The sequence below is a fragment of the Cebidichthys violaceus genome, unplaced genomic scaffold (genome assembly GCF_023349555.1).
Source record: "Cebidichthys violaceus isolate CVI_PGR_0920_01 unplaced genomic scaffold, fCebVio1.0.p SCAF_27, whole genome shotgun sequence".
NCBI lineage: Eukaryota > Metazoa > Chordata > Actinopteri > Perciformes > Stichaeidae > Cebidichthys > Cebidichthys violaceus.
In genome coordinates, this window is record NW_027176450.1 from 5,020,494 (window position 1) to 5,043,905 (window position 23,412).

At 44.1% G+C, this 23,412-nt stretch overlaps 1 protein-coding gene across 1 annotated transcript in view; it reads right to left on the reverse strand.

Annotated features, from left to right (window-relative positions):
- samsn1b (SAM domain, SH3 domain and nuclear localisation signals 1b) overlaps nt 1-23,412 on the reverse strand; it is a 48,944-nt gene that overhangs the window by 6,323 nt on the left and 19,209 nt on the right. Inside the window, exons 2-6 of the mRNA XM_068721161.1 lie at nt 4,882-5,035; nt 3,590-3,698; nt 2,578-2,675; nt 1,252-1,387; nt 764-1,170 (exon numbers count right to left, since the gene is read on the reverse strand). Of these exons, the coding sequence (XP_068577262.1) occupies nt 764-1,170; nt 1,252-1,387; nt 2,578-2,675; nt 3,590-3,698; nt 4,882-5,035 (904 nt within the window). The remainder of the gene's footprint in view (nt 1-763; nt 1,171-1,251; nt 1,388-2,577; nt 2,676-3,589; nt 3,699-4,881; nt 5,036-23,412) is intronic.

A 23,412-nucleotide genomic window follows, 5' to 3' on the forward strand; every position in this document is an offset into this window, starting at 1 on the left:
CTTTAGTGCATAATCACCTGAAATTAAGAAGTCTTGTGTTACCATTAGATCAGAATGAGCCCTTCATATCTACATATGGAGCAGGTCCTCTTCACAGAGCCCTTCATGTAGAACCAGCATGTTCTACAGTAGCCCAGAAGGGACAAACCACTCACTGGCTCTAGATAGGGCATTACAGGTTTTTACGTTACCTGAAGGCCACCGTAGTATTTGCTTTAAGGCAGAAAGTCTGTCTGTTAAATATACTGCAAGGCAACAGCAAGCAAGCCACCACTTAGCTTAGCTTTGCATGACGATTGGAATAAGGTGGAAACAGCTAACTTTTCTCAGTCTAAAGGTAACAAAATCCACCTACCAACACCTCTAAAGCTCATTAATAAAAGTGATTTATTTGTTTGAAAATCAAAGTGTAAAAAAGACTATCCACTTTTTCATGGTGATCATGTGCCGGTTATTTCTTGGCTAGGAGACTCCAAAGAGTTACTGCTCCCTGCCAAGAAATAGTCCGGCACAGTCTGGTCATGTCGTTTTTACGCTCAGGTTGTGGAATGCATGAACAGACTAAATATGACATGTTAATTGAACTTTAAAACTCTCGAATGAAGCTAACTTTAACAGACAGACACTAGTGTAAATCTTCTCGTCTAAATAAGGGGATTTCCCAATATGTCGAACTATTCCCTTTAAGATGTTGTGGTAAAACTTGCACCAACAACACTACTGGTTCATTTTGTGGTGGCAATGTCACCCGGGTATATCTTACTGTGTTCTGTGAGAGTGGCAGATCCGTGATGAAGCGGATCATTCCTGGAGGAGACAGATCAGACTGTTTGCTGTCCAGTTCCTGTATCAAACTCTCAAAGCGATCCCACTCAGTCGTCCGGGGCAGCGACAAGGTGCCGCCGCACACCGACGGCTCGTGTCGAGGTTGGCGACAGGTGTGGTAGAAGGGAGTCCAGGGCTGCGGACACTCAAATGGGTTCCACTGATAGTTTCCAAGCTGTGGACTCCAAACTCTTTCCTCTTCTGAATCTTCATGGACGTCTCTGGTCAGCTGTTGTTGCCGCTGTGGCGATGGAGTCGTCACGGAGGGCTTGTTCTCCGCTCTCTTCCCCAGGCCGATGCAGGTTAGCACTGGATGGTTGTTACTCAACACATCTGCCGAGTGATCTGAAGATGAGAAGAAGTCACTGATATTGATCCAACACAGCTTCTTGAGCAGGTTGAACAACATCATCCACAATGACTCACCATTGTACTCCGAGGTACTCTTCCCTCTCCCTGTTCCGGCCTGATGTGCCTTCTTTGTTTTCACCAGGTTCTGTAACTTCTTCAGTCTTCCTGTGGTGTGTATTGATTCTGCTGTGTCAGCTGCAGTTTCACCGCCCTACAATAAAGCAACAATATGAGCATTCAATGCAGTGTACACATATTCTGCATTAACTGCATGTAATGTAGTAGAAAAACTCACTCCACCGCAACGGCAACAAGTTACTTAGCTTACACATTGATGCATCAGTATTAAAGGAGACACATCATGCACATGTTCAGGTTTCCACTAAAACACCAGTGACTGTATGTTTGTGACATTACAACCTTAAGGAAGTCCTGACGGCTGCATCTGCAGGGTATTGGATTATGTACTATAAATATATAGGTAAGCGGCTCATTCTAAGGTAATGAAATCACAACGATTCATGTTTTCAGGTGAATATGGTGACATACTAAAGGCACTGTTTCTGAATACAGACTGTGTGTTTGTTTGACTAACAACACCTCTTTTCTTTTACTCAGTAGGATCTTGAGTGCAGTACTTGTGATGGAGTATTTTCTATTTCCACCACTAAAATGTGAATGTAACAAGTTAGCTGATGGCAGAGCTAAACCTTCAGAAACACGTGTTCCCTCTCAGCCGATGCTCACACAAAGAGTCACCTTCTCATGCTGGCACCGCCCTATCGTTTTGTTCTCTGTCCTCTCAACTATCAGCTGTTGGCATGAAAAGCACCAAACAGTACAGAATCCACAAGAACACAGGGCAGATATAAGAGGGCCTTATAAAAGCAGATTCAAGATCACAAAGCAGATCAAAGTGAACCGAGGATCTGATTTGGCTGACATACAAATGACCTCCCTATTATAGACCTCTGTAGCGTCTGTCCATACCACACTAACGCTGTAAGCACGTTAACATTGGTCAAATGGCCTAACACAGCCTTTCATTCATTGTACAGATGCTGTACTGTAATATAATCTATAACATAACCCGTGCATGGAGAATGAGCATAGATAAACAACCACAGACTTGTTGTGCACTAACATGTGCACAAACATCCAGGTATGTCAGGTATCTCACATGTGGATGTGATATTACAAAAAACTAGACAGCTTTGCAAATAATTATCATTTAAGCTATTGTGTCCACGTGTGAATGAAGTGTGAAGAATGTAAATTGTATGCTCTGTATGCATGAATATAGAGTTTAGGGCCACATTTAACATGGACACTGCTATATTCATCATGATATGGCTCTTAGAGGGTTAAACCTGCTCTAAGGTGACAGTAATGTGGTTTTACCTGAGCTGGTGGATCTGTCGGTGTCCTGTCAGAGTTCAGCTCCTTCACTCTGTCGTCTCGTGTCAACATGCTGCTCTGACATGGAGCTTTACACCTCTCTGTAGGATCAATCCACAGGTCAGACAATGCTTCATTTCATCTTTATTATCTCCGCAAGGAGCATCTTGCAGTTGGTCAACTGTTTGCTTCTGTTCTTCCGTGAGTGACTGTGCCTTCTGTGTCTGTCTTGCATTTTGCTGCAAAGAACTGATAGTGATTTGGGTGGCCAGTTATGGCTGCATGCTCAAGGACCTCTTGAGACTCAAAACACCCTTTACTGCCTGTTTGTATACCACCATTGATTGTCTGCTGACTCCTCCACCGCTACTCTGCGGTAGACACAGTTGGGGGGAAACAGTCTGCAGTGTGTCTGGATAACACACAGTGCTACGTACCTTTCAGCCGCTGCTCTACCACTCACTTTTATTGTTTTGGACAGTGTGTTTGGCTAATTGCTAACAGCTAACAGAACTACCAGTCTCAACACTGCTATATCTCTGCTACTCAGTCGCTGCTAAGCTGGCAGGCAGCTTTGTGAGTTTAATTTTGTTTTTGGCAAGATTGTAAGTAGTGTATTATGGTAAGATTGTATGATCTTATATGACAACTTTGAACCAATGGCCTGCATACACAACCTCTTGTTTTTGAGTTACAATGAAGTGTGTTTTATGATGCTTTACAGCCCATTGGTGACTAAACGGGGGGGGGGGTAAACACCTGTGGGTTGTATTCATTCAATCACACAATACAGCAGTGGTCATTGCAGACACACCTGGTGGAGATCTGCCCTCTGCTGAGTGCACCTTTCCTGTTCATATATTGTAAAACTTATACTGTAAATGACATGAGCATTGATCCTTCAGCTGTTGCACACGAGGAGTTCTCTGATATGCTACTGTAGCATACTGCAACTCCAGTGCACCATGGTGTGCTAGTATAAGCACTTTGTTTTTGCTCAGGTAGATGTCTTTACCTTTCATGTGATGAGGAAAATCCTTCTTGTCACCTGATGACATCCAGCAGGTATAATTACTGTCTTTGACTGCAACAGGAAAGGTGAAGGGGAGGGGAGAGCATTGTAACTGTACACAGAAAGGTTCAACATAATGTAAGATCAATATGAGCAATGTGAGCCTGAAGTTACTTCTACAAAAAGTCTGAAAGAAAATCATTAGAAATATGAACTTCAGGGACTGTGAACACGTTGTACCAACCTAATGTTTCATTGTCCGAGGGTAATGTCGGCGTACAGGACCTGAAAAGACAAATGATGATGACGTCTATTTACATTTACTTATGGGAAATAAGTTAATTCTAATGAGTACATTACAAACAAAACTAAAGACAGTCTGAAGAAATCTTTGTTCTCTTTTTCTTAAAACAATATTCATGAGCTAACAAGAGTCACGTACCTTCTGTTATTCGTCTTTGATTTGACTGTACTCTGAGGTCGGTCCTTGGGGAACAAAGACAGACACGTCTTACAGTACGGCAAAATCACAAAGGAAAGAGTAACAGAGATAATAGGGCGTATTAGCATTACCCAGCTGATGTGGACACTGGTATTGTTGTAGTGTGGGGGTCTCTGCCTTAGCTGAGCCATTTCTACCCAAGCTAGCAGATACACTAGTAACTGGACTGTACTTGTATTTCTCTTTTCTCGTTAAGTGTCTTGCCCAAGGACACGTCGACATAGACTAGCGGAGCCGGGGATCGAACCGCCGATCTTCTGCTCGACCCTACTCTGTCACTGAGCCACAGTCGGCCCCATATAGGCTGAACTATATCAGGAGCATTTGGATGGACTGGCAAGACATTTGGTACAGATATCATTTAGCATTGTAACTAACCAACATGCTAACATGCTATCATGATAAACATTGCACCTGCTTAACATCAGCGGGTTAGGATTGTCATTTTATTCAAAGAGCCGCTGTAGCACAGCCTCACCGAACCACTAACGTGACTGAACGCTCTTAGGAATGTTTCCTTTGCATGCACCTGCATCAGCTGTGCAGCATCCAGCAACACACAATAATATGGGAACAGGTTTAACTGTAGTCTGATCATCACCACTGTTACAGCTCTTTCTGTTTCTCTTATGGTTTCAAAGCTTTCATCCTGCACCACACAGACACTCTTTGTGCAGCCAGTGAGTGATCTGAGGAGTGTCACAAGTCTCCAAACTCAGCAGTTTCAAATTGGTTTGAATGTTTAGAAAGCGTAGTGTTGAAACTGAATAGAACACATAGACAATAAACTCACAGAACCGATGGCTGGATCGGAGCCGCCCCATTCGAGCTCACACCTGTGAAGTGAAGGGCTGCACTGGTACTTGGGCGGTACTTCCTTGAGTGTTGGTCCGTAGGCTGGTTCATACATGCTTTCTGTGGAGCCATCCTGAGAGAATGAAGACAGTCTGCATGGTGACAGCAGCCCGGTTCAGATACTACAGCACACTGATTGGCTGCGTTCTAAGTTCAGACCTGTGTATCCTGTTGCTGAGGCTCATCAAGGAGGAAATGTCTGGAATCGATCATCAGTCCAACGACACGATGCATAATCGATTGAAAGCTTCTTCTACACTGGTGTGATTATTCTGCACATGCAGCCTGTCACTCAAACATGTGCAATCACTGTTCAATGCACTTTGGAAGTCTTTGGAGACTTATGATGGTTAAACATACAACATCGCAATGAAAGGATAACCATTTCATTCATAATAAATCTTCCATGTCAAATTATTGTCTCATGTCATGGGAAGATTCTACAGTAACACACATTTCACACCTGTTTTTAATTATATTTTATTGGACTAAATATTTTAAAGGGGACATGTCATGCTTATTTTCAGGTTCATACTTGTGTTTTGGGTTTCTACTAGAACATTTTTACACGCTTTAAAGTTTTTCACATCCTGTTCATCTGAATACAGCTATATATATATATATATATAGCTGTATTCACCCTCTGAAAAATGAATGATATCTCCAGCAGTATTTCATATCTGGGGATGTAGAAAAGGCTTTCTTTTTTTTTCATATTTATAAATCAATAAATATATTCTCTAAAGTATTCATAACTTTAGTTGGTGGGTGGGTGGGGTTTTGTGCTGGAGAATTTAGACATTTTAGTATTTTTAAAATCCTTTCTTCTCACACAAACTGCTCATGGTTTGTTGCCTCATGTCTGTGGGACCACACTGTTTATGTAGAGAACATGGTGGGATTGATGTAATGTAGCAAATTCTGATGTATGTTTCCGGTCACATGTTTGGATTTACAGCATCTCCCCATTTGATGAATTTTGCATTTTTCTTAATTCTTTTGAATCCTCATCTGTCCTCATATTAAATAATATTTACACAGGTTATCTAACCACTGACATAAATCTGTCATTTTGTTTTCAGGTGAGCAGAACTTCTCATGGTGTTGTGTTATCACAGTCCATGAGGCTGATGACATTTTGTACTGTTTTTGTTGCTAGGCTTAGGATTCTACCTGAGCAGAAAGCCCCAAATCTGGCACTGAGCGAAGAGGAGTACGTGTGGTATTAACAGCCACCGCTATAAACTGCCACTAATAATGAAATTGAACACATGAAATGTCATCACCTGCAACAACAAACCGTTGAACAAAGACTTCATACTCAATGAGCATCATGTATCTTCTTGTTATAATATTTATCACATTATGAGTGAGTTTTGTTCAAGCAGATGCATTTTCATTCTTTTTTAATAAACATATTAACTCATAATAGCACTTATGAGGCAGAGTTAGAAAGTTGGTACATTGCTGGAAAATGTGTCACGTTGACAGGATTACCATTATAATAAAGAAACTAATAACAGACATTACATTTAGAATTGTATAGAAGACTGCATCTACGGAACATGATGAATCTTACAAAGAGGGAAAGTTCTTTGCAGTTTTGTCCCGTTCCCCAGGGAGACCATTCCAGAGCCTCGTCAACAACAACACCATCACCGGTCTGTCCCACAGCGGGACACAAGTCTCCTCCGCTCAGCAGCTCTTCTACGGCTACAGGGGACCAGAACAAGCCGCTCCGGATACTCAAACCTTAACAAAGTTGTGTCTTACCAGTGTGAAGCAGAACAGGTTCATTTTGGAAGGTCCGTGCCAAAAGAGACAATGGAGCCAAGCTGCGCACGCTGTGGCCTCTGGGATACGTAAAACACACTTTCATGCACCACCACCCCCCGCTCAAACACACACACACACACACACACACACCCCTGTGATGCAGACGCTCACACAGCCCTCACGCTGTCCACAGCCCCAAAAGCCTAATCCCAGTTTCAAATCCCTCGCATAATCCAATAGACTCTCTGTCCCACACTGACCTCAAGGAGAGAGCCAGGCTGCCGCACACAACAGCACAATGACAGGCATGTGTCCGAAGAGATCACCATCATGACCTGATAGAGATTAAGCAGTTAAACAAAAAAAAGACTGCTTTACATACAAATAATACAAAAATCCTACGAGGTTTCGTCACGTTACCATGTGGTGCATAATACAGATTGTAATCAATCCAGGAATACTTTTAATCCACTGATTCTAATTCGACAAGTGAAGCTATGCATTACATTATTCCAGGACGATTTAAACAGCTATGAGACACGAGTTCATCGCACAATATTACAGTGATTCTGCAGAAACATGTGTCTGTTCTATGAGTAGTGCTTCAGGAAATATCTGCGTTTCATCTGCAAATCCCACAAACGTCTAAATGCAAACCTCTCGGATGGTTTCTTCTCAGTTGTGAACCCTCTCCAGTCAGTGAACAGGCGTCAGAAAACAACATTATCACAATCATTATTGATGTCAGGCTCAATGTTAATCTCTTCTTGAAGGCCTCCTCCCCCTGGTCTTTCCCCGGTCCGGTCGTCTCCACCGTGTCTTTTTGTCTCTCATCCAGAGATAAAGACGACCTTTCATGTTGTTGTGATCGGAGCTCGGCTTCAGAACTAGGTCAGAGAATGAGCGCGGTATTTCTCTGGTAACGAAACACAGAGGCTACTACTATAACAGTTCACTTCAGACAGAATTAATTTCATTTTACATACAGCGGTGACAATCATATCTCACATTTCTATTTATGAGATTAAAGGGCTAATCCAGTTATATTAAAACGTCTCACAAAGGATGAAGCTGCAGATACTGAGTTACCTGGACTTGTAGTCCCTAATATGTGTGTGTGTGTGTGTGTGTGTGTGTGTGTGTGTGTGTGTGTGTGTGTGTGTGTGTATAAATACATTAATGCTAACATGTGAACACCTATTGGTTGTTTTTTTGTCAATGGTCAGTTCACCTACAAGCATTGCATGCATCACACTCACTCAGTTTCACACAGTCACACCTGGAAGCTGCCCAGCACAACCACAGTCTGATCTGCTGGCCACTGAGCAGTCAGGGATTGAGTGCTTTGCTCAAGGGCACCTCAGCAGTAGCATGGCTGCAACCTCTGGGTTACCTTTCACTGAATCCCACCACACATACACTGTAGATCACGTGGCTTCACTCACAACCCTCTAAGTAGCTATTAGTGCTGTCACATCTGTCACAGTCAGAGGTTAGCTTCTGATAGACAGCAGAGCTGATGAACATCCTGGTCTGAGGCATGTTTTGAGCTGTGATGTCTTAGTGAAGTAGAGTAATGTTGGTGCTGTTTTAACCCATCGACTGTGTATAAGAAGCGGACATATTCACGGTCACCCATTGGTTCGTGGACTGCAGTTTTGAAGCCTCGAGTTTGGCATTTTGGCCGTCGCCATCTTGTTTCTTTGCAACCAGAAGTGACACGAGAGGGTGGAGCTAAATACAACCCAACGCTGAAGATGACATTTTAGACAAAGATGTTGCAATTAACTTTCATGAACTGAAAACACTGTGAACGGGTTACATTTCCAAGCCAGGACACTTTATTACATTATTGGGTTTTAATACATATTCAATCAGGTTAAGTGCAGATGTTATTTCACTTTGGGGTCTTTCACACACAGTATGAGTAATAATATAAGCTCTCAGGTCTAAAGTCTGTCATTGACTGTGTAGCTTAATTAAACAAGCGTAGTGATGCATTAACCATAGGCACACGATAGCTTAACCAATAGCGTCTTTAGTATAATTACAATGTCCTTATTATGGTATATTATATATTGCTATGCTCGTTGCCTGGATATAATACAATCACAGATCTGTTGAAGGTTTGTGTGGTGTCTAAATTATGTTAAACTTAATGTTGATACAGCAAACTGAATAACAAGAGAGTTTAAAAACGGCCCTGCATTAACCTCCTGTCACTGATTCCCTTTAACTCTTACAGCAACGCTGCCTGTTTCACATTGCTCCTGTAGATGGCAGCGTCACACCTACTGATTTCAAAGGCTCTGAGCTCCTCCCATCTGTCTTTAGAGCTGACTCTACTCTGTGAATATCAATACTCCTTACAGTAATGTCACTGAGAAGTGTGAGGGTATTCTTTTGCTTTATCTTCCATGATATTTAAATTATTGAATACCCCTCAGTCTTGTAATGAGTTACAGTATGCAAGCCTCTACAGTTTGAGTGTCATGGGATCTTATATTAGTTGCATCAATTTGATACAATGCAGCAACAGTCCTTTTTGAAAAGTTTAATTAAAGGCCATAATTCTTCTTTTGACAGTCTGAGTATAATATGATTCATCCTCTCCCGGTGTATGCCTTCCACTGTGTGTAATTAAGACATTAAATCACAGCTACACCTTCAGCTGCTGCTGCTGCTGCTGCAGGTAAAGTCTGACCTCTAGTCTTCGAGATGTCCGTCCAAACGGGGATGGAGACCACACCTCTGACCCTCTTCACAACCTCCCGTTTACCCAGCATTCCTGCACCGACCTCTGACCCCAGGACGTGCAGAATCTCAGCCCAGAGGCTACAACCCCGGCGTCCTTTATTGAGACCTTTTGAACCCCCCCCAGTCAAAAAGTGAAACAGCTCGTCCCCTTGGAATAAATGACCTCTCTCCTCTCTCGTCCAGCAAAGGTATGTGAGCGCTTGACCTTTCATTAGCTCTTTCTTTTATTACACCACTTCCTCCCTGCTGCCTAGTCAGCACGTCACGGGGGGGGGGGGTGGGGGGGCAAAATGAGAAAGAGGAGGGAAGCAAAAGAAAGCTGAAACAGAGAGCTAGAGAGAGAGAGAAAGAGAGAGAGAGGGAGAGAGAGAGACAGAAAGAGAGAGAGGGAGAGAGAGAGATAGGGAGAGGGAGATAGAGAAAGAGAGAGACAGAGAAAGAGAGAGAGACAGAGAGTGGGAGAGAGAGAGGGGGAGAGAGATAGAGAAAGAGAGAGACAGACAGAGAAAGAGAGAGGGAGAGGGCGAGAGAGAGAAAGAGAGAGAGAGAGAGATGGGGATGTGAAACAAGGGCAGGAGATAGAGCCGAGGGAAGATAGATTGGCAGCATCTGCTGCGTTGACTGAAATGTCACCTTTAAATGGCTTCCCCGTCCTTGTTGCCCAGACCTCCATATCTGATCCCCATTCTCCTTGGGAGTTGTAGTTCTGATGACTTACGTAGGGCACAAAACAGATCTCTTATAAAAATAATAGCGCAGTTCCAGATAAGCTCTCAGCGAGAGTGAAAAAAAACAATTCCTCACGCCTCCCGTGGGTCTGTGAGTTCTACTGAAATTGACCATTTCAATGTTGAGAGTCAAAGGTCACTGTGCCATGTCTGAATACCATAATTGGATTTTGAAGCTCGCCGATGTGCCGAGTGCTTATGGGTGATGCAGCTCCTTGCCCCAACAGCTGTAATTCACGTCTTCCCTGTTTTGCTCCCGTAAGATACAAAACCTATTTTGTTGGACACTGCTGGTGCAGTAGGACACCTCTAGCTGTGGATGAATTACTTCAGACGGATGCTGTTTTTAAATGGAGCGAAGGGATTTAGCTTTGATGATCTCAATGCAAAAGAAACAAAATAGAATACCCCCCCCAAAAAACAAAAAAACAAATAGAAGAACACTTATTGTGTATTTCATACAAATCTCATGCAGCTAAATCCACCCCCGAGGCAAGAACAGCACATCCACATCTGGAAGGTGGCAGATCTAGTTTACTGTCACTTGACATGAGATACAGTTGACATGTGTAAGAGATATGTCTGTTTGTGTGTGTGTGTGTGTGTGTGTGTGTGTGTGTGTGTGTGTGTGTGTGTAGTGGGGGGGTCCGCTGCGTTTTGGGGCTGAAGTCAGATCATGCTGACATTGTCTCCATGTGGTGTCTTGCCACAGGGCACAGCGGTGCCACACTTGATGTCGTTCCTATCTTAAATGTCACTCTCAGTAAAGCCCATCACCATCTACAGGCTCGCGTCCCCGGGGACACATTCACCCTTCAACCTTACAGTAATGTAGCAAAGAGGACCTCGTCTCCGGCCCTCAAAGGCTGCTGTTTACCCCTCTTTTACATAACCCACTGTGTCACTGTAGGTCGTTAAACTCAAAGATGCACTGGAAAGTATAATGAGGCTCAGCGGACCTGTGTGGGCTTCGTTGTTCTACAGATGGCACAGATGATGTTTGCTCGCCGGTCACACCGTTGGCCCTTAGGGGACCTTTGATCAGGTGTGGCCTAGAGGTCACGAGGCGCGCTTTCATTCCCACCGGTGTGGTGACGGCCAAGCTAATCACACACACCGTGTTGTCTGTGGGAGTCGTAAAAGGAGTTATGGCTGTCGGGTGACCAAACACTGTAATGCTGGTGCTCATGTGGTGGTGCACTAGTGCTGATGAATAAGGCGTGGGCAGCAGTGGGAGTGTTCCAACATGTCAGAACAGAAAGAACCCCACAGTTAATAGCAATACAATAAAAGTGAAGCCAGCTGAGTTTAGGTTAACTTAAGTTGATTAATTAAAGTCTGTTTAACCTTTGACAGCTGAGCTAACACAGAGAGAAAATGTGGGAGGACAAAAAGCTTTTAGCCTAATGGGTAATCAATACATTCATAAAAACAATGGCTTAAATATCTGTGTGTAACGAGAAAATGGTTGCTTGTAGCAGTGTGACTCTCCTGTTCTCCTCAGCGCTGCATAGCGACTAAAGGGTCATCGGGTTGCTTTACTGTTTGTTGCTCCATAACGTTTTCGACGGCTGCCAAAAAACACAACTCTAAATGTATTGTTATTTTGCTCCACATCTGTTGGATGTGAAGAAGTCAACTGCTTTGCCATATCAACTTAAAAGGTGATAATGTGTCAATGTGTCCTCGGCGTGTTACTGCTGCCCCCAAGTGGCCAAAACAAAAAGATAGTTATTGCAGGTTTACCTCACGTCTCAGTTCCACCGCGTGGCTCAGCTCGGCTCACTTTGGCACCAATCCTTTCCTTTTATTTCCTTTCCAGCTGCAGATAGTTCCCCCTCAGTGTGGGCGGGATCGTTTTCAGTGTGAAAACTTGCTGAATCCTTTCATTGGCAACCAAACAGAGGAAGATCTGCACTTTATTTCAGATATATATGATGAATATATCCACAGCTGGCCAGTTTTCTGATGTGGTGCTAAGTGATGTTCTGTGTTATATATGTGATGTAAATTGAAATGTGACATTTTAATAACTAAAAACTAAAAGTGTAAGGTACTCTGTTACAGTGAAAGTGTTGCTTTGCCTCCTGTGTGAGTGTGTATGTGCGGCCCATGCATGCTCCACCTCCCACTGTCACAACAGAGCATCGTGAGATGTGGTCACAATTTCCATCAGCACTGTAAAAGAAATGCATCTTTTGCCTAAAAGCGGTCACAGGAGCAGATTATCTCTTTTTATAACAGTGCTGTTAATGACACAATGGTAGTAAATATTAAACGTTTTATGAATTATCAGACACGGTTCTCTTTACCTCAGTCAATATCTTTCCCTAAGCAGGCAGATGTGAATTGAGGGAGTTTGCGTTTCACTGCAAAACTGAAATCAGAAGAGTTTCTGTGTTCTCATTTTAGAATTTAAAGCGGTCCTGTGCTGTGCAGCGGCACCTCTCAGCCATCACTTTATCAAAGGCACAATAATGAATCGCTTCCTCACAACGTCTAAATATAGAACGCAATGAAAGCGGTGTCAAAAAACAAACAAACACAAAATAGATAATCCATTTGTGACCCATTTCTGTCCCTGTGAGCTTCCTTGTTTGGAATAATAATAATGATATAAAAAAATGCTCTCCCCAGGCACCTAAATATCTACAAAGCCCCAGTCTCTGACAAAGGGTTCGTCACTGAGGGACCATGAGGAAATTAGGACTCCTGAACAAGAGGCTTGTACAACAACCACCCTCCTTAAAAAAAGAAAAGAAAAGAGAGGAGCTGTCGCTCGTTATTCCACCGGTGTGATCCTACTTCTAATTTTGAGATTCCCACCCCTACGTGTGCCTTCAAGTGTGTGAAGACGAGAGCATTAGTGCTGCCTCTCTGATCGCACGGCGGCACAGGAAGGACATCGTCGCCATGTGTGTTTTTTAATAGGATAGCAAAATAAACCCGTTTTCTGGTCAGCAATTACCCATTCTTTTGGCTCGGTGTAAATTAGGAGAAGCTGCAGAAAAGAGGCTTTAAAGGCCAGGAGGAGGGGAGGACGTAGACGGGATCTCAAATTAAGTCCTAGTTCTTTTTTTCTGTGTTCCTGTGACTTACACTTCAGCTCTGCCAGTTCCACTAACTAACCCCCGTCTGAACTGTGCTGCAGTGATGTTCCCCACACAGAGATCTCTCATCTCATCTCCTCCTCCCATGTGATGTTGGGTTATCAAATGTGTCTGCTGGCTTTGTGTTGTCTATACACAAAGGGAGGAAATCAAACACCTTTCTCTCAAGGCAAACCACAGAACACAGGACCCCCCCCCCCCCCCCCATTCGAACCACAGCGCTGACTGTCAGGAGAGCTCAGACCAAACACAGGATTATGACTCCAGTCAAGAGCTGTGGACCATTGTTCACCATTCAGGGAGGAGTTTCAAGGAGACTTCATCTTCAGGGCGACTATGCTGCAGTTAAGAAAGGGAAAAGTTTTCAATCACACTCTCACACACACACACACACACACACACACCATATGGGGGCATTGCTGGTGGCAACTGTATGCAGTGGTGTAAGGTAGTTAAGAAGGTTACTATGAAGCACACACACACACACACACACCATTGTATTTTCTGGTTACATTATCAAACAGAGACTTGACATCGGACAAGTCCATATTATATGGGTATATGTTTCTAAAAGGTTACGTTTCTTAGTAAAAACAAACTGTGGACATTGGCTAACATTAGCATTAGTATGTTAGCACATCACATCAGCACTGAGCTAGCTACTGAATGTATACTGATGCTGCTTGATCTTTTTCATGATTATAACAGTGAATAAAGAGCAATCGTCTTTACACTGTGATCTGTAGCTTTAGCTTCTATCTTTATCTATTTAACCTGTTTTACTGCTGAATCAGTTTGACATCCTATATATAATACATACTTATTGTAGACCTTTATGTCTGCTTCTCTCTGAAATCACTTTTTCCTTTTTCCAAAAATGTGATAATATTTCTTCATGTGTGGGTGCAGTTAGTGACAGTGTGACAGAGTAGCAGCGGGGGGCAGGACTTTGCAAAGGGTCAATTGCCCATTCTCTCCAAGCCCCCCCTTCCCGACGCCCCAGCGTAACCGCACCGCCCGTCTATATTTACGCCCCTGACTGCATGGCCGCAGTAGACGTGATGTATGTCACTCATACGGCATTTGGATGGAGGTTGTTCATAACAGTGAAGGCGAAGTGCACAGAGAGGCCTCAGGGGCAGGTGATGTGCTGCCGTGATTCCGCCTGACATCTTCCTCAGAGGTGTTTCAGGCAACAAATAGCAGGTCTGTCTGCTGTCAGCCTGTAGGCTACCTGGGGGGGTCAGGCCTGACACTCTGTGTCCTGACAGCCCCCCCCCCCCACCAACCTACCCAGACTGCACCGCGAGCCGTCACAGCCGATGAGGAGAGACGCCGGGAGAGGAGGGAGAGAAATCCCTCTCTCCTTAAGGTGCAATGAAAGGTCAAGAGACCGGTATCACTGGGAGAATTACTCACCGCCGCCCGCCCTGACATCAACAGAGAGCCGACCTGCGAGCGAGAAAACAAGGGGAAGGGAGAGAACAGGTGGAGGGCTGGAGAGGGGTGGCATATAGGTGGTGAGGGAGTAATGAGAGGAAAGGGGGGAAAGATGGGATGACAGGGTCAGGGGGAGGTGGAGAGGCAGGTTGAGGTAATGGGCTATGGGGAGCACGTATGTGTGTCCTCAGGTTTTTTTAAATCTCGGTGTGTGTGTGTGTGTGTGTGTGAGCGCTCTGGTTGCAGCTGGCGGGGGGGTGGGGGGGGTCGTTGAAGACGTCTTGCCCTTGCAGCGCTTCATCACATTCAGTTTTTTATCCACGCTTCCTGAACTTCCACTGCCTTTTCCGCTCCAGTTGGCCCTCAGCAGACAATGCGATCAGAGTGTCCCTGCATGTGCATTATGCAAGCATGCTCCGGCCTATAGTTAAGATGTCAATGGTGCGTGCACCTCCCCAAGGTCAACACGCTAATGACAAATCTCCAGGGACAACAGTGATTATCAAACTGCCACATCCAAAGCCAGCCGACGTGTGGTTTTTGTTCTCGAGAACGCCGTTGACGAAATATATGATCACACCCTCTTCCTCTGGCTTGAGAGAGACTTCTCTCCCCCAGAGTTCTTACTCAGAGACGATACTCAACAATACCGGTGGCTTGTCAGTCGTATTCGGGGCCTACCACATTTGAATTCTGGACCCATCTGCTGCTTCATACATCCCGTCTAATAGTTTTCTTTTTCCATCAGGGCTGTCTCACTATCTGACATAATGTAGTCATGCACATTCACTCAATATTCAACAAAGCGCACACTACCTGACTGCACGGCTGTGCGGTGTTCCCTCAGCCTGCCCGCACATAACGGGGATTTAAACAAGCGAGTGCTTGGTATTTGAACTGCTCCAGAGTCTGAATTACGCGGAGGAGAGAGCTGAGTGGAGGATTGAGATTGATCAGCGGTGAGACAGTGGCTGTGCCACTCGCTGAGTGTTTCTGATTTTTTTAAGGTCACCCTCACTAGAGCCAAAAGGGCACATCAATTTTAGAGCCCTCATGAGGAGGCGCCGCGTCTGCTCCTCGATCACTCAGCCCCCCGTGGAGAAACGACATCTGAAGGTGCATTTGATTTGTGTGAAGCCCCAGTGCCGCGCATGATCGGAATAAAGAAAAATAAACAGACGCAACCTGGGTAAACAGATGGATAGCACCTCGACATGTGGCGGCAGACAGCTTCGGGAGAACGCGTAACAACTGGAAGGCAACTGATTAGCAACTTGGCAGTTGTCAAAAACAATATGGTGCTCTGTAAGTCACATAAAACATGCATTTGCATAATATAATGTTTGTATAGTACCAGATAGAGTGTGTTAGAATAGAAGCCAGGGATGTAACTGAATAGATGAACTTCTCCCTCCCAAAGAGTTCAGAGCAACAAGTTCAGCTGTTTGAAACACGACTGTGTCTTCATTTCACAAAGAGAGAAAAGAAGCAAACGGCTCACAGAAGTTGGACATATTCAAAGTGAGGTGTGTGATCGCATAACGTGTAATTTACCTACGCATGCCCTCTCCTTTAAGAAAAAGAAAAAGGTCAAACAGAGTGCGAAGCTGCTCGACTTCCACATCCAGAAAGGCACTTTTTGGAAAGCAGTGCAAGGGCAAAAAAACAATGAGGCGTTCATCCCCGAGACAGCTTCAGGGAACAGCAGCGAGTGGGAGGAGAGTGAAAAGATAACATCCCCAAAAAAAAGCACAGACAAGGAGAGGGAGAGAGAGGGAGAGATCAGGGTGACCCTGCGCCACTCAGGAACATGTTCTGCCTATAAGCTAAAGGAGAAGCCTAAAGTCTGCCACTGAGTAATCTCTCCGCTGTCAACATCCTGGCCTTGACGGTGACCATGTTCCTGCAGAACGGGGCCGCGCCGCTCTCAAAGCTGCCTGACATGGTTGCAGCATGTTTTGCCGAAGTGTTTAGCCGAGTCTCTGTGAGCAGACAGCAGAGAATAATTATACACCTGCGCTAAGCCTTCGTACAGTCAGAGGTTGTTAGAGACACCACAGGCTGAAGAATTCTCCAAAGTTACAGTGGATGTGTTTTCCATGTCGGTGCCAAAGGGAGGGGGGTGAGGAAGCACACTAGCAACAACATCACAGCAGATGGTGTCTTGCTTTGATATATGTCAGCTTTAAAGGAGGCTACACAAACCCTTTACTTAAAGTGAGTGAGCCTGATCAAGATGTGCATTAGTCTGTGGGCACAGGGATTTCTGCTACCTAACAGGTAACAATTAGGCAGCAGTTCAGCTTTCCCCCAAAAATGACTGTATGTCCAACAAAAAACAATAGAAGCTGAGAGCAGCGCAGGGACATCGACAGGCGGAAGAGTGCAACATTTAAGGAAGAGCAGCAAAAATTGGTGACAGTTAGCGACTTTCATTTCTGTTCCACACAATTAGCTATGCCGTCGCTAACGTACCTATTGTGATTTTGCTTTTCGGCTAAGGGGGGTGCACGCTGAACGAGTGCCTTGCCAAGCAAGAGTCTGGAGCAGCGGCTCTCACAAGTTAACCTGGCTCTAATATATGCACAAATGATTCACAAGTGAATCACAGTGATTCACTCCTGCTTGCAAATCAAGTTAACTCATTCCTCTTCAGGAGTCTTTCAAAAAGAATGATTCGTTCACAAATCTAACGTCACTAGGCTCCACGGATGTCTCAACGACTACTAAAGAAATGGACATCTGAAATCGACCTTTGCCAGAGGATGAAGCCTGCTGACTTTGACGATCCCCTGGCTTTTAGCTACTGGATGGATTGCCATAGAATTTGGTCAAGACATTCGTATTCTCCGACTTGCAATGATCAACTTTAGAACTGATTGTTTTTTGTACATTGAAATTCAGCATTTGAATTTGCATTTGATTATCTTGAATGCCCTTTTCATCCCACTTCTTAGACCAGCTATTGCATATTTATTCTCTTTCTGAAAGCAATATTTTACCATGTCTGATAAGTATATTAAAAGCTGACTCTCTCCCAAAACATAACCTCGTACACTTCATAGTTCAGTTCCCTCTTCTCTGCTCCTATGCAAACTAATAAAGCTACTAAAGCTGAAGCCAGGGCAGCTTAAAATGGATAACCCCACCAGAAATGACTGGCCCGTATTGACCCCACACATAAACAACATGGGTGCTGAGACCTGGGGACCTGCTGAAATCTGTCTGGTTAGGATTTAATGCGGAGGCCGTCCCTCCTTTGCCTGACCCTTCTGAAACACTGCTGACCTCTCCCTTAGGTCCTTTGTTAGTACAGCGGCTCTTCAGTGTATACAGTCATTTGCATTTTAGAATTGTTAAACAAATACCCACCCATGGCTCCTTCTTTCAGCCACCCACTGTGACCCTCCACCCACTCTCCTCTCAAGCCAGCCAAAGGTAATAGCAGGCATACGGTGAAGGCTGCGCCAAATGTTGGCCAGAGTGAGTGGGGTCAGATGTTGAATAATTTGTGTAAGTGAGTGGAAGAAATACTCAAACAAAAGGGATAAAAGTTTGACTACTGTGCAGCATCATCAACATGCAAAACGCTCCTCTCCTTGATGGTGAATGACTTAATTCAAATGGTTTTGTTTAATTTATTAAATGGCTCGCTGCACCATTTTGTAGATGTGGAGCTGTATAACTATTGCATTATGGAATGGGGGGCCGTGCGGTCTCGACGTGACATTGTCTCCACATGCGCTGGCCGATGATGTCAGAGGCAGGGAGGCATATTTTTGCCACTTTGGCATTTTGGAAATGTGGCATGGCCAGGGCTGTCGGAGCCTGAGCGTGTGGGACTGCGGATCAATAGCCAGCTATTGGGTAGACGGCGGCGGTGTGCTGCAGTGCAATCTGGGAGTTTCCTCTGGGGAGGAATAGGTCACGAAGGGTGCGGAGCGTCAGGCTACTCGTGTTGTTTAAGATGGCAGCACGGGCCGGCGCTGTGTGTTTGTGTTGCAGCTGCTGATGCGTGAAATGGAACTCAGGTAGCTGGGCAGGCCTCAGGCCTTCGCTGTATCTTCCGCCAAGTGATTACTTTACTCCATTGATTTTTCTCCCTCCTCCACTGATCTGAGAAGATCACTGGAAATAGAGAGAAGAGAGAACGAGGGAGGGAAAAGAGAGAGGGAGAGAGAGCGGAGGAACCATTGATTGACCTAGTGCCGAGATTCAACGATTGACAGCAGAACCTTGAGTGGCAATGCTCCCTCTTAGCCCGCTAATCTATGACTGAGATCCCCGGTACATTCAGGGAGCACTGTTTTATAAATCCTTACAGATAGAGGCCAAATCTTTTCCTATCCAAACATGTTGAGACATTCAGAAAAAAAAAGAGATGGAGCTGTACTTGTGAGAGCCCATCGCTGTCACATTGAGTACGCCGTTAGGAACATCTCAACATGTGTAACACATCGACTTATATTTAATATATTTTACTCACTGCTCATCACGGTTGGCTGTGCACGCAGTATGTTTGTTTCTTTCATGGTCTTATCAAGGTTTGTTGACCTGGCAGGGCTGAGCAAATATATTCATGAGTTTTTGAATGGTTTATTTTATTCCATAATGCATCTTTCAGACAGCAGGACATCTCTGAGAATCAAAACTACACCTCTTTACCTCTGAGGCAGATAACATAAATGCATATGCAAAAGGTGCATTTCACTGCCCTATAAGCTGCAGCAGGTCTGGATAATTGCATTTTACTGTTATATTATGTTTTGTGCGGGTGATCATCTGCCGAGGCTTCCTCCACAGCAGACTTGGAGGTGAAGTTGAACCTAGGTGAGATGAGTCACAGAGCCGTTTGAGCGTCAGACACAACAAGTCGATGACCGCAGCGTGCAAACAACTTGAGTTCTCTTGGAAATGTATGAATACTCACTGGCGAGTTGACACAGCAGCAATTTATAGAAGCAAAACAATCTGTTCCAAAGGCCTGTCTGGCATTATCAACCTGACACTGTTATTTTATTTATTTTACATTTTAAAGGAGTATTATATATTACAGTTGTTGGCAACGAAGGCCAAAAACAAAGCATTGATATTACAGATGAAGTGCCGTCTGCCAAATCCTGATTATTTCTCCGTGGCATAGTGAAGCTGTTCCTTCATGAACACACGCACTGTAATTTATTTGACTCAATCCGGCATACACCGTTCTGCTGCTGTAAATACTTCCTAGTCCACAAAATGTGTATTACTCCACAGCTGAAAATATGCACCAATAAATACACACTTTACTGCTGTACATACCTGCAACACATGTTTCCAATTGCTTTGGATTCTCTTTCAATTAAGCTGGAATCCAATTCAGACTGCTTGTGTCTCTTGTCCCATCTGACTACTATTTCAATTCCACTGCGTTCCCACAGCTCAGCAATTTATTTGGAGACAACAATGACATTATTATTATTAAGTGCAATGGACAAAACCACAAAACAATAAGACTAATGTCGTAATAAACCAGACTTACCCTTTAACCATGCCTGAAGAAGGGAGGAGTAACAATACTATAAAGATGTTACTTAAGTGAATGTGCAAAACTGTCATCAGCTAAATGTACTTCAAGTAGCAAAAGTAAAAGTATTTGTTTGTGTTTGTGTCTTACATAATCATAATATATAATATATATCACATTATTTGAATATCATTATCTCTGCCAGAAGGATCATGTGATCAGTCGCATGTGTGCGTCTGTGAGTGAGTGTGCAACTCTGTGTCTGTCCACGGCTAATCTCCCAATCTGCTGCAACAAACTACATAATATTTTGGGTGGCCAGTTATGGTTTCATACTCAAGGACCTCTCATGATTGCGGTGACTCACACTTTCTCAAAACACCTTTTATTTACCTGTTTTATGCTACCATCGTCTGCCTGCTGAGTCCTCACTCACTACTCTTAACTGGCGGTCGGGGCCGCTAGTGATGTGGCAGCTGAGTGCATTACCAACCACTGGCCGCAAAGCCTTCTCTGCTGGCCTAAACAGAATCACAAAGTTATAGCTATTTTATAATTTAATAATTTTACATAAATATACTAAATGTATTCTAATTATTTTTCCCATTATCTTATTTTCTCATCGCACAGCTACTGTCTTCCTCTGTTGCTCTGCTTCCAGTGCAGCTTGTTTTAAGTAGAGCTTTTATCCAATCAGATTTCACCTCTATGTCTCTAGGTAAGAAGAGAGGCCCGAGGCCTGCTGGATAGCCTTTGCAGTTTAAATAAATGGAGACGATATTGTTGATTGTCATAGTGATCAACCAATCAGATCTTTAGTTTGACATGTTGGGCGTATTCTTTGACACGTCAGAGCTTTCTGGGTGGCCTAGCCGAGTTCGTCAGCATTAACGTGCGGTGTGATTGGTCAGTGGGCTAGCGTCACTGTTGTGAAGCTGAAGCTAGCTAGCAGAAGTTAATAGTAGTAAGAGTACAAGTTGAAAGATATGTAAGAAGTTATGACATTTTTGGCGTTTATTTTTTATTTTTTACCTAGCTTTGTTGTCGATGGCTGAAGGAGGAGAAGAAACGGATTTCTCGAGAAGGACATTTCAAGAAAAGCTGGACATCAGCCCTGACCCAGCCTGGAAAAGGATTTGTGCGGCACTTTCAGTCCAGCAACTACGAACGGTATTTCTGGCTGATGGCGTCGGAGAAGTGATGCACATTTTATCGCTAAGAATGCTTTTTATTTACGACTGAGCATCTTGCTGTTTGGAGCTACGCAAAATTTGCTAACCTGAGCTGCCTAACCAAGGCAGCAACAAGACACCATAGCACGACAGGACACTTACAAGCTTTTGAAAACATTTTCAACCCGATTGGATCTACAACTCAACGAACACGTTCACAGGAGGACCTCTTACTGGAACTGAACCGCACCGATGTTCTGTACAACCGCGTCATTAAACTCTTCACTAACAAAGAAAGGAGGATGGACTTTGTCTGTGAACTGCTTTGTTTTACATCTGCAGTAGCGTTACTACTGTGTTCATTTGTCTATGGTGTCATTTTTATGATATGGTTAATATTGTTCCCTCTGATGTGAATAATATTTGAATGGCTCGTGCTCTTCAGTGTGTGGTTTGTCATGCTTTGTTGTCATCTAAAAATATATGTGACTGCTTCTTGTGAGTTTGTTCTTGATTGATTTTGACTATATGCATGTCAATTAATGACGAAGCATCCCGTCATGCGCGTATTCATGTATCTGCAATCTGCAGTTAGTGTATTTGTAACAAATAATAACCTGTAGAGGTTAGGGTCGGACATTTGATTCTCTGTTTGGGGTTCTGTTTTCTTTAACAAAGGAGACCAAAATTATGGTCTGGAGAAATGGGGATTGTGAGGTGATTGCTTTAGCCCTGTTTGAATCAGTAGGAAACAGCTGCCTAAACGCTGCGGGGAGAGTTTGCAGCGTGTGTGCTGCTGTTGTTTTCCTGCTAAGCTAGTTTAGCATAGCCTCCCAGAACACACAAGCCTCACCAGAGTACAATGTTTTTCTTCCATGGTGGAGTGTCAGACAGTCTGTTACATCAGGGGGGTTGCCAGGTTGAGCGCAGTGGCTCCACCGAGAGAACATTATATTTCCCACAATTTAAGCTTCTGCATCTTCTAAATGCACTAGTATTATTGAAACGTATTGTTTGGTTCGTAATGAGTACCGAACCATGAGCCTCGTACCTAATGGTTCAATACGAATAAGTGTATTGTTATACCCCTAATGCCCTGTAGCTGTTGCGTCATAATGAGGTTATCAGGAGGTGGTTCAACTGTAGTAGGACAGCGCTGAAGGCCCAGGTATAAAACACACGGCCCGCCACTGAGTTTTACAAAGTACAATATTATTTGTCTCTGAAATGCAGTGGATACAAGTATAAACAGCACATTTTGGGATGTACTTCAATACAGTACTTGAGTAAATGCACTTTGCTACTTTCCACGACAGGAGTTAAGTGTCTTGCCCAGCAGCACTTCAGCAGAATATGCAGCTCCAGCAGGGGTCAAACATGTGATGTAAGACCTTCCTCTTACACGGGAGTTACTTTCTGCACGAGGTGATCCTGCTCACTCTGGATCTCTACTGACGGAGTGATTGCGATAAACAGTGTAAGTAGATACGACACCAAGAAGGGACAGCGGTATGCCACACAGGTCAGTTCTGTCTATAAAATTATTGAACAGTAAAATGTTATCCTGTGTAGGAGGAACAGAACCTCTGACGGCAAAGGTCAAACTCACCGGTGTTATTGGGGCATCATTAGGCAAGGTACCATGTAAAGGCCACCATCGTAATTAAGACCCGGGACCTGCGCTTAACACTGGCACACTCTGGGCCTGGAGAGTGATAAGTGCTTGATCCTGATCAATAAGATGCACAGCCCCGTTGCCACTTGCAAAATCAATATTGTTTTATTTGCTGTTACAATAGGCTTGTCTGGTTGCAAATGAGGTCTGAGCCGCACAGTTACTTTGGAAGTGGAGACCTTACCCTAGACTTCTGCCCCGGTCCGCCTTAATGAATAGGCCAATAAGTGTCTGCACCGGTGACCTCTCCAGGCGGATGCCTGAGGGGGAGCTTCAGAAGACATCCCCAAAGGAGAGAGTCATTA